The sequence below is a fragment of the Symphodus melops genome (genome assembly GCF_947650265.1).
Source record: "Symphodus melops genome assembly, chromosome: 3".
Lineage (NCBI taxonomy): Eukaryota > Metazoa > Chordata > Actinopteri > Labriformes > Labridae > Symphodus > Symphodus melops.
In genome coordinates, this window is record NC_136693.1 from 6,558,246 (window position 1) to 6,574,852 (window position 16,607).

Here is a 16,607-nt window from a genome sequence, read left to right on the forward strand (position 1 = left end):
CTAATGCAGAAACACTGGCGTAAATTAACAAGCTAGTCATTTTGGTAAAGAGCGACTATATTTACAAAAACACCCATCAGCATTTGTGTGCCATGAATAACAATCAGGAAAGGCACACTACAGGGAACGAGAAACAAACTGCTACTTTAATATGAGGTGGCTGAAGGGAGTCGCAGAGAATGAAAGTTATTGTTTTTATCTCACCGAGAGAAAATCATGAGAACAATAACAGGGAACAAACTGCAGGAGGCTTTAGTCTGACATGCCCGTATTTGGTTCAGTGATGAACGCTGGGGCATGCTGCTATACGTGGGCACAGATAGATGGGGCTGATGATGCCTTGGCCAGCACCTACAAGTCCACACACACCGGCAAGGCGAGGAATGTAACCGCAGGGACGGTCAAATACTATACTGAAAGCTTTTCCAAATCGTTGAGTAGAATGTGTTCAACAATGCTTGCTCAATGCTGTGATCAAACTTTTATCTTCTATGTTACAAAAAATGATTTTAAAAAAGTTCTCATTGAGCCAAGTTATGTTACACTCAGCAGTTCAAAGGCTCATGGCTGATGTTTGAGCTGCTGTCGTGAACCCAGCAAGGTGATCCAACTCCTGAAAACAAACCGTCATCATGTAAGATAAAGAGCAGCTAGTCACAGAACAGGTATGAACTTGTCCCTCTGCTCTCCCACCTCCTTTACTTTACAATGTGTTGCTAAGCACGTCTTTCCTGGAAGCCCCTTTAACTCCTTCAATCAAGTTGCTTTTCAATGCGAGTCATTTAAGTAAGTCTGTCAGAAAAGAGGGTCTGAATCAGGTACTTGTACTTCATGAGGTAACAGCTTCTTAGTGCAGGCTACGTATAATAAAGATGTTTGAATCACTCCAGCGTAGCTATACTGTATGCTTGACAACTACAATGCAATAAAATGCAGTCATTCAAGCTTTTCCTGAATAGTTTTTTTGTTATACAAAATAACTTACAATAAAATAAGCTGTCATCTTGAAAGCCTTGTCCCTGTCTCAAGGGCATGCTTCTCTCCGATGAAGTACCTTTCAGTCTCTGTTGAAATCTTTCGAGTGAGTTACATTTATAATTTATTCCAATTTTTTTTTTTTGCTGACTTTTGTTTCGCTTGCAGTTAAATGGTAGGAGTAGTTTTCATGAGGGAAACACAGGGGACTCTTCTTCAACAGAAATAAAAGTATTGCTCATACTTCGACTTCCCTTAAGAGTTGACGATAACTGTTCTGCAGTTTCATAGCCAAAATACACACAAACACAAGCTTCATATAAAACAGCCGTTGCTGCTCACGTAGAAGCACTTACATCAATGCAAGGTGTCGTTTTATGAAAGGCTGCCGAAAAGTTCTCACACCCACACTTATCGGACAAAAAAGGCTGTCATTGTCAGGAAATATTAAGTATAGGTCATGACCAGGCTGCATTAAAGGTTCCATTTTATTGGAACTGACAACATTGAACATTAATTATTCATGATTTAACCCAGCTCTCACTGACTCATGTCACACAACTTGACAGGGCCATTTTTCAACCAAAAGTTAAAGAAAAGTCTTACAGAGACAAAAGGCCTGAGAGATGTCCAGTTAACCTAAACATACCAACATAAACGAACCAAATGTTACAACATTAAGTTTCTGACAAAGCAGAGACACCTGTTTAATCCGCATGGAGACAGATATATAAAAAAAACCACTCAGAGCGCAGCATGACAAGGCTTAGCCTGAGCCATTTCACAGCAGCTTGTCCCCTATCAGCAGAATCATTGTGCTACTGTTGCCCAGCATGCTGCGTGTGTGTGTGTGTGTGTGTGTGTGTGTGTGTGTGTGTGTGTGTGTGTGTGTGTGCGTCAGCTGCAGCCCACCCAAACTCAAGTTAATAATCTCACCCCCGCCCCCCTCAGATGCTTAACTCCCTCAACATTGCTAATCTCAACATACAAAAAAATTCATCATAAAGACAAACAGCCGAAAATCTGAACTAAGAGACCCTTACTCAACAAACCCGATACAAACAGACACGCTTGCTCTCCCACAGAGTCAGCTCTCTGCTCTATGGGGACCATCACGGGTGAACCATGGGAACACAGACTGATAACTCCCCTGAGATGACCTCACGGCTGTCCGCTGCTCCCATGGAGCCAGACACTAATCCTAAAAACACAGACCGTCACGCTACCACCCACTCTACAGCCACCACAACATCCAGCCTAAAACAAACTGCTGTGGATCCTGTCTGAGAGCTGGCCTCCTACCGTTCATATACATTCAATGCCAATGTTAACAAATAGGGATCCGTTGTGTTACAGCTAACTATGCAGAAATCGTTCTTAATGAGAGATCGGTTGAACCTTGACTCGAATGAAGATATCAGCTACTGCTAACCACACTGCCATAGAAGTAGTATCATGTCTTTGTGCCTGGTTGGAACGGATCCATTCGGCACTAAGTAATCCAACGTTGGGCCATAAAGCGAGCTTCGTTGAACATAATCAGTCTACCAATAACACCTTTTTTAGACATTCAACAAAAGCTCTCTCCTTACAGTTTTCTTTTCTTTAATAATTATATAGCCAAAGAGCCACTATCAGAATTGTCAGCTAATCTTACTGACAGCATTATTCACCATTAAGCCATTAAATGTGTTTTACTTGAGGTGTTGATCGAGATAAAGATGCATTTTCAGTCAATGTAATCTACTATACAGGCTTATCTGAAGCAGCAGGTCTTATAAATCACTGTAACTCAAGTTATACTTTAGAAATTGTTATGCATCTTATCTTATTGTTAGCATAAAGGGTTACATGTTGACTTATGAATCAAATCTTTAGCTCCTATGCTTTTAGTATGACAAAACAGAGCCATTTTAAAAATCAAGCACAGCAAGCCATCAGTGAACTGGTGTAAATTAATGGAAACAAAAATTCGAATAGAAAATGATGTTGCTTGGCATCCACTACATTCATGTGTGACTGCAATCTCTGCTTCATTGTTCAGCAAGAATACAATTTTCCAGACAGGACGAAGGCAGAGCAGTAATTTAATCTGACAGGCGCTTGTCAGGGGAGATACTACAGCAAACAACATTCAGTCAATACCAAGTCAAACTCACGGAGTAAACAAAACTCACACTCTTAAATGGAAGACAGAGATTTTTATGAACCCTAAATCTTTGAACTGCCACCGAGGAATAAGAACGCCTGCTGGGTCTCTCTGAATTACAGTTTAAGCTTGCTAATGACCGTTTGTGGTTGATCATGCTCAGTGGGTGCTCAGGGCCTTTAAGACTCCTCAGCATCTTCAGAAAATGTCCCCGTAGGTAGGAGGCTACAAAGTACAACTTATAACTCTGGACTGGTGTTAATTATCATGAAATAAGCAAATTAGCATAATTCTCTAATAATGCACTCTTAAAAATACTGATTCCGATTTCACATCTTGTGCTTACTACCATCTCAGCTCCTTGCTGGAAGAACATACTGGATATCCTTTTGTTCTGCCTCTGCAAAAAATGTTACCATGAAAAAGTAAAAGCAAGTTGAGTTCTCTCCCGGGTTGAATCCTCAGTAGTAGACAATTATTTATTACTATAAAGCCCAGCTACCATTATTATAATTATTGAAGCCCTCTGAGCCTTATCACCCTAATTGTGTGATTATAGGGGAAAATTGTTGTTACCATAATGGTTTCATTTCTGATGACGCAGGTAAACTAAAATGTGTGCCTGCTGTTTCTATGGCAACCAAATAGCAGTTTTGCAGATTTTGCAACATTATGAATATGACTGAAGATTTCAGAAATACTCAATTTAAAATGGCTTTTTTCTTAATGGGGTTTGTTGGAGGCCTGTGGCATTTGAGTAGCAAGGGCAGAATAGGAAATGGGAAAAGGCAGGGGTTAGAATTTGTGAAGGCAAAACAACATCAAATAAAAGCTTCTTGTATAACATGCTAACTATTGTTCAAGGCTTTAAATGGATCATACACGGGTGGTTCAGACAGCCAACAACAACAGAGCAGTCAGACAACAAACAGCAACAACTGAAGAACATTTCTTTTCAAGCAGTCGGTACAAACTGAACTTGCTGCAGGAAGTTTCAATGGGATTGTGTTCGGTAGGTGCTCAGAGCCCTGAAGACTCATCATTATCTTGAAAAGGTGAAAAACATTTATTTCCAATATGTCTTTGAGCACACTTAAGACCCACAGCTGTGGCAAGCTCCTGTTGTAGTCTGTTTGTGTTGGAGAAAACAAGATTGATCTTACACAAAAGGTTTTCTTTTTGTACACATTTTGAAAAGGTCTTTAAAATGAACTTTAAAAGAAACTGATTTTTCTTAAATAAAATAAGTGATGTTGATTGCAACACTTTCAACAACTGAGACATTGTAAGAAATACATTTGTGCACGGCCATTCCTAAGAGTAGTTTTGCTACTTCAAATTAGAGTCACTGAATGCAACAGCACGTCGTACAGCAGATGGAGAAGGATCCTTGGTTCAGCTTCAGTTCCACTTTCAAACAATACAGTCAAACTCTAAGTGGCTCCTCTAACTTCCCTGCAATCATCAGCTCCTCCACGCCCTGCTCTCTGTTTGAAGAAGAAGAAAAAAAGTAAAACTACTACATGGGCAAGAGATGCACTATCCTCCTTTCACCCTATAGGTGCCACACACAGTGTCTCCATGAGCTTAAAGACGGAGGAAAATGTGAATTCACCAAACTTTACTCACAGATTAAAGGGAGCTCATTTCTTCTCCAAATGCAGGTATCATACAATAGATGGTAAAAAAGTGAACAGCTTCAGTTCAGTTCCACAAAAGCCTTGCTGCCATTAAAGATTTGAGAAATGACCCTCGTATAAATGGAGTTAAGTGTATGTATAAATGCTGTCTGCACTGGAGAGGCAGCAAATACTTGAATGAATGCTCTATCCTTGATTCAGCCCCTTCATTTGCTTGTACTGTGTGTCTTTGTCTGAGGGAAGCTGCTCATTAGATAAGTATGAACACTTCACTGATGAAGGTTTTGCAAACTAAATGATCCGTTTTGACGATCAGTGTAGGTTTTCTGTTGAGAATTCTTTCAAACGAACCATGCTATGTTCAGTCACAGACTATACTGACGGAGTGCAGCCCAGACAAAAAATATTTCCAATGGCACACTCAAACAGTGCTGGGCCTTCTGACAAAATATATGAATTAACTTTACTCAATAACTATTCAAACCGTTTCTTTATCATGTAATCTGGGCCAGGTCACTATTGTGACAAAGATCTTCATGGGTTAATTATCTGGTTAAATGAAAACAGAGGAATAGAGCCTCAGTCCACCGCCAGTCTCACACAGTTTGAGTGTGTGCCTGCTTTGTTGTGCGTGTAATATCGTTATAAAGTCGCCTTAATGAGTGAGAAAAATGATGGATGAAGTGTTATTCCAAATCTAGAAGACAAATACTTTATTAAATGTGGTTAAGCTAAAATGAGAAATATCTTTTAATGAGCGCAAAAAAACAAAAAACAGCGTACATTCGACTGTCAGTCAGCGATGGGCAACATCTGAAGAATAAGGCTTGCTTACATAAATCCTAGTCAAGGACAATACTATGGACGTAGTAGGATGAGGTTCAAGGTATTAAATGAAACCAGGCGGATCGAGGTCTACACCGTCCCTCCTGCTGAAGTGCCCATTAGCAAGAAATTACATTTTTAGTGTATTTACTTTAAAGGCATTGTTTTAACTTTAAAACTGAAAGAAATACTGTTCATCCAATAATGATTCTTCCTAACTGCTAGCTTTTTTAAAGTATGCAACAATAGAAATCAAACCATAAGAACTTAAGATAATAAAATTAAACCGTTAATAATTGTTTCCCCACAACAGCGCTGTGATAACACAATACAGTGCCGGCAGAAACATGTGTAAACTAAAGCGGCCAGACCTTGGATACTTGGGGGAAAACATGAGCGGACAAATAAAATGCATGTTGCTATTGACCTCACACAACCTCTCTGTGATTATGCTCAGGTGTAATCACATATCATTTGTTGAGCATAAAATCACAGAGAGAGAGAAGTAAAATATAACTTTCATTATAGGAAAGAATTCTGATAAAATCTCCTCGATCCAATCGTGTCCCTCTTTCAAAGATTCAATTCTACAACTTGTGTTGACAAAGATGTTGAAGCTGGAAGCAGTCCTACTCTCGCATATAAAAATATACTGCATCTGAATACAGGAAAACCAGTGGTCGACATAATCCCCCCCAATCTGAACTCTACAGCAAACCCAACCTCTTATGGTACAATAAATCTATTTTACTATTTACTTTATTTATTATGGATATTCATGGACAATAACTTAAGCTCAGTATCTTTTAGAGCAACATAAATGTTTTTCTTAATCCAAATTACAGGGCAAGAAGCAGAAAAAATTCTGCAAGTGGACTCTAGCTGCTACAAAAAACGTCCTGGTATTAGAAACAACTGGAAGGATCTGTGTACCTTTCACTTTTTCAGTCTGAAACATTATTATAAATTAAAGCAACAGATCAAATAGTAATTGTGACATCACAATGACAAAGATCAGATTGTGGATTAAAACAAGGAGTAAACTGAGTTATGTAATTTGGAGAGGCATCTTTTACCACAAATCAATTTAAAAACGACAACTAAAGGATCAGTCCGTAAAGAAACATAAAAACACCTTTATCTGATTAATTAATTGCTCTGACCATAATCTGATTCGATTTAAAACCTATGTCTGGGATCAAAGATCCCAATAATCAGCCTTCATACATGAGATGTGTTTGCACTGCAGGCAGAGCAGCACAGACTGACAACGTGTCTGTGATGATGATTCCTGAATGTATGTGATCTTAAGAGGTGTGGCGCCCAATGACTTTTAATTCAACTCACATAATCGTCTCACACACACGTTTAAAAATGTTTTCCTGTGTAAAGAGTTACATCGAGTGCCACACCAAAATTAATTTTAACATTTTATTTATGGGAGCCTTTCATGACACTCAAGGTGACCTTCGAGTGGAATAAAAACAACACAATCATGTACTGTGACAGGCCTAACAATGTGTTGAGTGCATTTCTAAATTTTAAAAAAAGGTTGTTTGGGAAGTGAAATATTTTCAGTTTTAAAAAAAATAAGTTTCAACACTGTCACCACTCTGTTAAGACGCTAAAAACCAGAGGCATGTGGTCTGTGTGCTGCAAGTTCATGTCTGTCCTTGAGCAATGCAAACAAAAAAAAAATCAATTAGTAGTTTAATCAATGAGCCAACGACACCAGAAGAAGGGGCTAAGCGTTCACTTGCTCTTCTTTGGATTCAGCCAGTCTATTATTCTTATCAAATATTTTTTTAAAACAAAGAAATCAAATTGAAATGTTTAGAATCAAACCTTGAATTTCCCTCGGGATCAATAAAAGTATCTATCTATCTAGCATCTAGATCAATCCTCACAATGGATCACCTTTTCTTGACGCATGGCCATACTTGCATCAAAAGCTTTATTTTTGGGCTTTCTGCCTCCATTTGATAGGACAGTGAAGACAGCAGGAAACTGGGTGTAGAGAGATGGAGACGACACGCTGAAAAGAAGCCAGAGGCCAGACCTGAACCTGGGCTGTTCACCCAGAAGACCGAGACCTCCACACATGAGTCGGTTCCCAACTGCTAGGTCACCCATCATAAATCACAGATATGATTACATGTGAAATTTGAAATACACCTTCACAACAGATGTGAATCTGTACTGCATGAGGATATAGGGATCGCTGATGGAGACAGGAATGTCAAGTTCCTGTTTCCATTAGAGATGAGATATGTGAGCTCTTCAGAGATGGAGTTTGAGAAGAAATAAAAATAGACAAACTAATAGAGGATGAGCCTTGCAAAGCCAAATCAATTTTCTTTTTATTGAGGTCTGGCAGGCAGATGGAACAGAAGATCTTTCTCGGAAGGACACATGGCATGTAAACACGTGAACATGGACAGTCTCAGTGAGTTTGTTTGTTTGGCTTTGAAGCCTGTCGATGGTGGTTAAAGGTAGGGCAGGTAATTTCCTCCAGATACACTTGAAGTTTTTGGTTAAAATTGTCTTTATGTCCTGACAGTAATTAAGATATGAGTTCCGAAAAAGGAACAAAGAAAATCTGTCACCTGTAGCAGCTGTAAGCCTGTAAAGACTTCGACCAATGTTGGATGACGGTTCGTTTTTTTTAATAAACCAATCAAGCTTCTCTACTCCATGAATGCACGAGCATGAGCTGAAATCTGTTTCTGGACCAATGGCGCTAGTGCATGTAAGTGAGGGGCGGGGCTTGTGTGGGAGCACAGAGGGGAGGAGGTAAGTGAATACAGAGAACAGAGAGGATGAAATTATGCTAGTTTTCGCCTGACCAATAAATAACTCCTTCATAAAAAGCTAAATATATGAGTTGTTTAAAAAATGCAACCCCCGTACAGAGTGAAGACAGGATCTAATCAGACCAATGTTGTCTGACTGTAAACATGTTTATGTCAGCTGCAAAAACAGGCATTTTGAATGGGTGTGTATGTGACACTCGATGAACTGCAGGTTTTTACCCTTCGGCAGTGGCTTCATTTTTCAACACTGGAGCTTGCTGCTTGAGCCTCACAGACAAAAAAAGTGGAGACCCTATCTGTTTGTTTTGACAACAAGCTGTGACTGTGACAGCTCAGACTAATCCCAACACTAACCAGGAAATCCAGTTACTCACATTTTCCTCCCATATCTCGCCTATCCTCTCCCCTCTCGAGATACAAACTCTGTATTAGAGCCAAGATTTGCTGACGCTGTCACCCTTTTTTAGCACGTTTGCTTTAAAAATCTGAGTTTATATCCTGCCAAGGTGTTGGGAGAATGTCAGTCCAAACATAAAACATTAGAATCCTGTAGAGGACATCTTATATGGATATTTAGGCATATTCAATCAAGTCTTTCAATCACATCTTTCCTGTGGATAAGGAGAAGCTGGACAGGACAATTTCAATTCAAAAGAGCAGCCCAACCTTACGTCCGGCGCGCGTGACCAGAGTGACCACGCCCCCTTTTGGGTGAAAACAAACGTGGCCTAAGCAAAGTGAGACTCAAGCCGAGGGGACTGTGGGTGAAGGCCCTTACACTAACATGAACCATGTCTTGAGCAAATGTGATACATTTTGATATCATCAGCATGTTACTCAACAATTAGAGCTAAACCAATGTATTGTTGGACCAAAGTTATTGGCCAATAATAAAAATACAACATCAAATGATCAAGTTGCTGTTCAGTTATTTCTTTGTCTAACTTAACAATGAAACCTTGTTTTTTACATTATTAATCATGAGATTGTCAGTAATGATATTCCTTTTCATTAATCAGTCGTCAGAGAATAAATCATTGTCTACATAAGACCTCAATAAAAACTGGAGCCCTGCCTGGTGCAAATCGGTGCCAACACTCCATCCCTGCTGTTGTTGAAGGATTAAAAGCCCTGGCATTTTGTTTCCTGGTTTCTAAGGGTTCAGATTTTTTCCAGATACCTTAAATTATTTGGCAGCCTTTTTAGCATTCCTTCACTGAAATAAGCTTGTGCCAACAATTTTTATGGTTATCATAGTTGGGGAAAAATAATGAAAGCAAGTGATAACACATTGAAAATGGCACAGTTAGTTTATGGATTATTTGCTTAAAAATTAAAAAAATAAATCCATGAATTCTTGCTTGAGGAGATAACCTCCTCAGCCGATTTGTTTTCTCTGGACAGCTAAATATTATTCCCCATCTCCTTTCCCTTGCTTAAAAATGCTGGTGTATTGTTCTTGATTATGAGTCAGCTACCCTCTCAGGAAAAGTAAGAGAGTTTGTCTCCAGACGTTAAATACCAATGAGGAGGAGGGCATGAATTTTAAGCTCAAAACTAGGACTCAGTCTTCTAAAGAAACACTGTGATGCTGAGATTTGTTTTCTGAAAATGTACAGTTTGAAGTTGGATTGAAGCATGTGATGATCTGAAACAAAGGATCAATCTTTACCTTTTACTTTATAAATGAGCGCTGCCCTAAATTAGTGTGTCCGTAAAAGTGCTACCATCCGTCTGCTTTTCATTCGGTATCTGCCTGCACGGTGGAATGTAGTGGGGCTCATCCCTCAGACCTGTGTAAATGTCTTGTCAGTCTCCTCCACACAGCTCTCCTCAGGGAACTTTTAACAAAGAAAACACAACAGAAATTGCCACAGGACACAACAACACCCTGAATGCTTGTCTCTGCTTCTTGCCGTAGGGGTGAGGCGACTTTCAATGCAGATACAATACCATTTCACTCCTGAAAGGCTCTCTTTGAAAGGGGCCGGATAGTTTACCGCACACAGTTCCTCTGGCGTTGGGCCTTTCTCATGGTAATTGCTGGGAGCGGAGAACAGAGTGCAGTGCCAAACACCCACTGCATGTTGAACTGTGCAGAATTGTAATGACTATCTGTTCAGGAAAGTTCAAAGGCCAGATTCAAAGATTTGGAAGAAATAATCTAACAGTGAGGTCCACAATGATTTTGCTGAACATGGTTTAAATGGATTGACCTCAAGGCTACTCTAAACAGTAAAGTGTATTATTGTGTTGATTAATCAGTACTCTAGGACGTTAAGTATGCACACTTAACTTAGACACAACTAATTCTAACATTCCTGCAGGGACTCAAAGTGTATCCACGGAGCTGTACACAAAAGCAAACTGACCTGCCTATATATCAGGCTGGTTAGGAGCCAGGGGAACCTTAGGCTTGCCCTTTTCTGTTGTGCATAAGCAAATATGTTGTACGTCGATGCTTAAACATAAGCAACATTTGTAGACAGCTAAGGTGGTGTAAAGGTGACAGTGGGACGCCTCACTGTGTGAAAGGTGTAGTGTTTATTACCATTCTAAAGAGCAAGAAACAGAGACACCTACTTTATTTAGCCTCGTCCCGCCCTGTGATTACTTTCAGTATCAGGCTGAATAGAGTGCATGCAATTACATGTGACATCACAGTGGGTGGAGTCACTGCACCTTCAGCCAGCGAGTGGCAGAAAGCATTGTGTTAGAAAACAATAAGAAGTAAGCAGTAAACAGCTTGCCGTGGTTTGTGCATGATGTTCTCTTTGTAGGCAATGTAGATCCTCGGCTGATGTAAAGATTTTAACTTTTGGATTTGTGACATAACATTAATAAAGACGCAGAAGACGAAGTGATCACTCCTCTGTAACGTCTTCTGAGTTACAGTAACAGAGGCGAGACAGGTTTTTTTTTAGCGGAGTGGGGGAGTGCAGCACTGTGTGCGTGTCTCACTAGGTGTGTATGTGGAGCGCCTATTGAGCCATGATTCAGCAATGCAGAAACACACCATGTGAATTCACAGACTGGGATGCTGACATCACGTCATTATGAATTTACATCTGTGATATGGCTGAGTTTAGTTGCATCACCTAATTAAGCAGTTTGAAAAGGGCTATAGACAAGTAGACGGGCTGAGTTGTGAGATGCCAAAGACACATGTTGATTGACAAGGTACAGTAATATTAATCAGATATATTGCACAGATAGGACTCTTCTCTACACCCAATTGTAGAGACAACTTTTGGTACACACTTGAGACATAAACATGTAGTAGCAGTCTCACATGTCACTGTTTATAGTGGACGGGCCATTTCAAAAAGATTTTTATAAAGTAAAGAGCATTCCTACTTCTTTAGGCACCACTGATTAGACTGGTTCTAGTCTTAGCTATGAGTAGGCCATATGAACTAGCAACTGAGCCTCATGCTAAAAGGTGTGCTTTGTAGATGTTGTAGTAACATTTCAGAGTTAGAGTGAAAGTGAAACAATCTATATTTTCTGAACGAAATACACAATCTGTAGGCTACTCAAAAAACAAATCCCGGGAACACTGTTTGGACCTAAAAAGCTGCCAGGAGAGTTACAGTTTCCCTGTTGAACAAATACCACAGAATCTGTACATTTCTCTAACTTTCACATTTCTCCACCAACATAAAAGTGCAGCTTTATTGTGACTCACAAGTTTGTGAGCAGCTTATTTCTAGAAAAGTCACATTTTTAACCTTACACAAAAATTCTCAGACCTGGACTACGCATAAACAAACAGTCCGGTTTTAGGCCAGTGATTCTCAAAGGGGGGGGGGGGGGGGTCCCAGGACCCCCAGGGGTCTACGAACCTTAGCTTGGGGGTCCACAGAATAATTTACAAAAAATCCAAAACTCCCGCCCACTTCAGTATAAATGTATCCCAATTATATCATTGCAAAGTACTGCACAGTACACGGATACATTGTATTGATATATGCTTATAAATCTTATGAGGGGGTCCTTGGAAAAATGTCTCACCTGAAAGGAGTTCATAGTCTAACAACTTTGAGAACCCTTTTTTATAGGCACCTAACTACAATCAGGACACACACTGCTGCACTGATTTCTTCCAGACCACGCTTTGAGCAGAACAACACGGCCAGCTGCTATAAATGTAGACCATCAAACAGGTTGCATGCTGTGCACAGTGAGCCTTGGTTGGGCCACATGCAGCCAGTTCGTGCAGAGGTGCAGGTGTCTGACTTGCTGGCGGTGTGTTTTCCAGCCTCAGCGGGAACATGACCGCCTTTAATGTGGCTGTTCAGGACGAGAGGTCAGGGTTTTTAAACGAGAACCTCCACAATGTAAAAACACAACCAATGAGCTACCATTAACAATGGCGTTACTCTCAGTTATTCCATTAGCATGAGACGGGGAAATTTTCTAAACTTTGTCAAATGCAACCAAAAAAAGCAACTTACTGTGATCGTAACTTCGTGCTTTTTCAATCGATACTTCAGGCTCTTCATCTTGTTGGTCCTTGATTTTTTTTAAAGTTTCCTTTGGTGATTAAGATCATAAATAGTTGCCTATATATATATATAATAAAAAAAACTTTCCAGAAAGTTAAGTTCGACGTAGTACATCTATCCCTTTTTCCTCCCAGGGCGAGTTTCACCTGACGCCTGACCGCAAAACTCTGGTCGCAATTTGATTGACACATGTAGAAGCCAGTCACACCGAAGAATGCGCTGCCTGTTCAATTTTTTTGATCCAATCGGCAACGTCTGGAGGGCGGGACTTCCTTGTCAAGCGCCGTGGAGAGAAGTTGGAGACATCCTGGGATATAGGGAAGGAAAAAAAAATCTGTTGTGACGTCAGAGTCAGGCTACCTGAAGAACGAGAACACCTGGATATGTTTTCTACATGTCTGTGAACAAAGTGGTGCACATCTATTTATCCAAGTTGTTGATGTAAAAACACCTTGTTTTGGCTGTAAAAGTCATTTAGCCATCACTAAATTGTCTTATCTTATCGGTTCATTACCTTTCTGAGACGCGTCCTGTAACAAGTTCCCTGTTTTGAGGACTTCAGGTGTTGTCATGACACGAGGTAGCCTAACCCAGCCCTGAGACTGACATGTTTGTTTTGTGGATCCTTTAATGACAATTCCTTGCTTTATTGTCCATTTACAATTATTTAACATCTTTACTGTTGGTATACCTTTACAAAATACTGTATAGCCTGCAGTATATGGGATCATGTAGTTTTAATGCATGAAGAATAATCACCTCAAAGCTATATTTGCTGTATTGGTCTACTTTGTACTCTTGTGTACAATGGCCTCTCTGACAAAGCCCCTAATTACGTCATTCTAGCCTATAGTCATTCTTAAATCTTTAGTAGTCAGAATAAAGCCAGAATGTGCCATGGGCATACACACCAACATCTATTTTTCCTTTTTGTCTCCTCTTTTGCAGAAACTATAGTCATGCTTAGGTATACAGTAAAAAGGAAAGCTCATGCATTTATCTAAGACTATGCTCAGCATGTATTTGCATAAATGTTTCATAAGGTAGCTACCACTGACTTTGATAATTCTACATTTAATTTCTACATTTACACATTAGCCAATGCTACTTTATTCAGAGCGGAGCAAATGTTAAATTATTTATAGCATTGTGTAGAGAAACAGTCTGTAGGCTGTACATCCTCCATAAAGCCAATATCAGCTTTTCTGACTGTCTGCTTCTATTATCTTTGATATGCAATACACCATTGGTTTGCATAACTGAACAGGTATCTACAATCACTGCATTTTGTAAATACTGAAAAGCCAGCCATCTACTTCTTCACACACCTTACTATTATCTTGTGGAAAGAGGTGTGATAAGAAATAATTTCTATGAGGACATAAAATGCCACATAGTTTAGTTTAGAAATAGTGGCAGTAAGGCTACGAAAAACATGTTGTACACCACCACAATACCAAGCTGATAAAGACGAGCAGATAAAAAGTAACAAGGAAGAATGTGCACGATGTGTTCAAGGACGTAAAGATATATTTCGACTCAGAGTTGTTTGTGATTTCTCCTTGATCTTTGTAATCCTCCCATTTGATGTCTGTTCACAAAATAGTTGTAGTGAAACATAATTGCATCAAATTGCAGACAACTCAAAAGATGTTATTTACAACCAGAGCACACACATCCATACTTTAATGTAAGATATGAATGTAAGTATGTGGAGAGGTACATAATCTTCTGAGTCCCTGCTGTAGATTAAAATTAATACTTTCGTTAAACTGCGCCATCTTGGGCTCATAAGGACATATAGTTATATATGCATATATATATAATTATCAGCACTGGCTCTTGAACCAACAGATGGGCATCACATTTTAGGGAGGAATAAATTATTAAAAAGAGAAAATGCTGCCCCCTAGTGAGCTCTTTCCACACAAAAAAAATCAATGAAAAGGAATGTAAACTGACTTAATAGAAAAAAAAATGGACTTAATTTACCCACGAATGTTCATAAAACATCTTTATAAATCATATCCATTTAAATCTTGCTAACTTGTACTGCCTTTACTGTAAGGAAATATCTGACTGTATGCTACATTACTCTGATTGTCCTTCCATTATGTTTCTGGAGCTGGTTGGAGTGAGACATATGACTTACTGTGACTGTTTATCAGATGTGGAGTTGTTTATCAGGTGGAGTAAGTATGTAAACCATTTTCTAGAATATAACTATTACTCAGTCCTCAACATGAATGTGCTCTTGATTGAGGGATTTGTGCATTTTTAATGGTTTGCCTTTTTTTAACCTCTTTGCTGAATTTCAGGGGAAGACAAAGAACATTGTTTTTTTTTTTTTTTGAACATCACTTGTACTTTTTTCATATTATACAGTATATTACAATAGGACTTAATCGCTAGTAAACAGAAAGCAGTGTCTAGTGTCTTACCAACTGCGGCATTTAAGTGCTTTATTATTCATTTTAAAATGTATATGTATGTAATGTATAACATACTAAACTGGATCATTCTAGATACCTTGTACTTTTAGTACTTTTATTTCTGAAGGCAGGTTGAGATTGTACATCTTTTATGATTAATCTCTTGTGCATGAAAGATGCTTGTTATTGTTCATTGTCTTCTTCAAGTAATATTAATCCATGCTCTAAACTGCAGTGCATATCTACAGTGCCTTGTGAAAGTATTCGGCCCCCTTGAACTTTTCGACCTTTTGCCACATTTCAGGCTTCAAACATAAAGATTTAAAACTGTAATTTTTTTGTGAAGAATCAACAACAAGTGGGACACAATCATGAAGTGAAACGAAACTTATTGGATATTTCAAACATTTTTAACAAATAAAAAACTGAAAAATTGGGCGTGCAAAATTATTCAGCCCCCTTAAGTTAATACTTTGTAGCGCCACCTTTTGCTGCGATTACTGCTGTAAGTCGCTTGGGGTATGTCTCTATCAGTTTTGCACATTGAGAGACTGGAATATTTGCCCATTCCTCCTTGCAAAACAGCTCGAGCTCAGTGACGTTGGATGGACAGCGTTCGTGAACAGCAGTTTTCAGTCGTTTCCACAGATTCTCGATAGGATTCAGGTCTGGACTTTGACTTGGCCATTCTAACACCTGGATATGTTTATTTGTGAACCACTCCATTGTAGATTTTGCTTTATGTTTTGGATCATTGTCTTGTTGGAAGACAAATCTCCGTCCCAGTCTCAGGTCTTTTGCAGACTCCATCAGGTTTTCTTCCAGAATGGTCCTGTATTTGGCTCCATCCATCTTCCCATCAATTTTAACCAGCTTCCCTGACCCTGCTGAAGAAAAGCAGGCCCAAACCATGATGCTGCCACCACCATGTTTGGCAGTGGGGATGGTGTATTCATGGTGATGAGCTGTGTTGCGTTTACGCCAAACATAACATTTTGCATTGTTGCCAAAAAGTTCATTTTTGGTTTTGTCTGACCAGAGCACATTCTTCCACATGTTTGGTGTGTGTCCCAGGTGGCTTGTGGCAAACTTTAAACAACACTTTTTATGGATATCTTTAAGAAATGGCTTTCTTCTTGCCACTCTTCCATAAAGGCCAGAGTTGTGCAGTATATGACTGATTGTTGTCCTGTGGACAGAGTCTCCCACAGCAGCTGTACATTTCTGCAGTTCATCCAGAGTGATCATGGGCCTCTTGGCAGCAT

The 16,607-nt window shown here is 39.4% G+C and overlaps 1 protein-coding gene across 2 annotated transcripts in view; it reads right to left on the reverse strand.

Moving 5' to 3' along the window:
* uacab (uveal autoantigen with coiled-coil domains and ankyrin repeats b) overlaps window positions 1-13,129 on the reverse strand; it is a 40,565-nt gene extending 27,436 nt beyond the window's left edge. For both annotated transcript variants that reach the window (XM_079338801.1, XM_079338798.1), the window contains exon 1: window positions 12,860-13,129. In XM_079338801.1, the coding sequence (XP_079194927.1) occupies window positions 12,860-12,907 (48 nt within the window). In that variant the 5' untranslated portion in view covers window positions 12,908-13,129. The remainder of the gene's footprint in view (window positions 1-12,859) is intronic.
* Window positions 13,130-16,607: the final 3,478 nt, after the last annotated feature.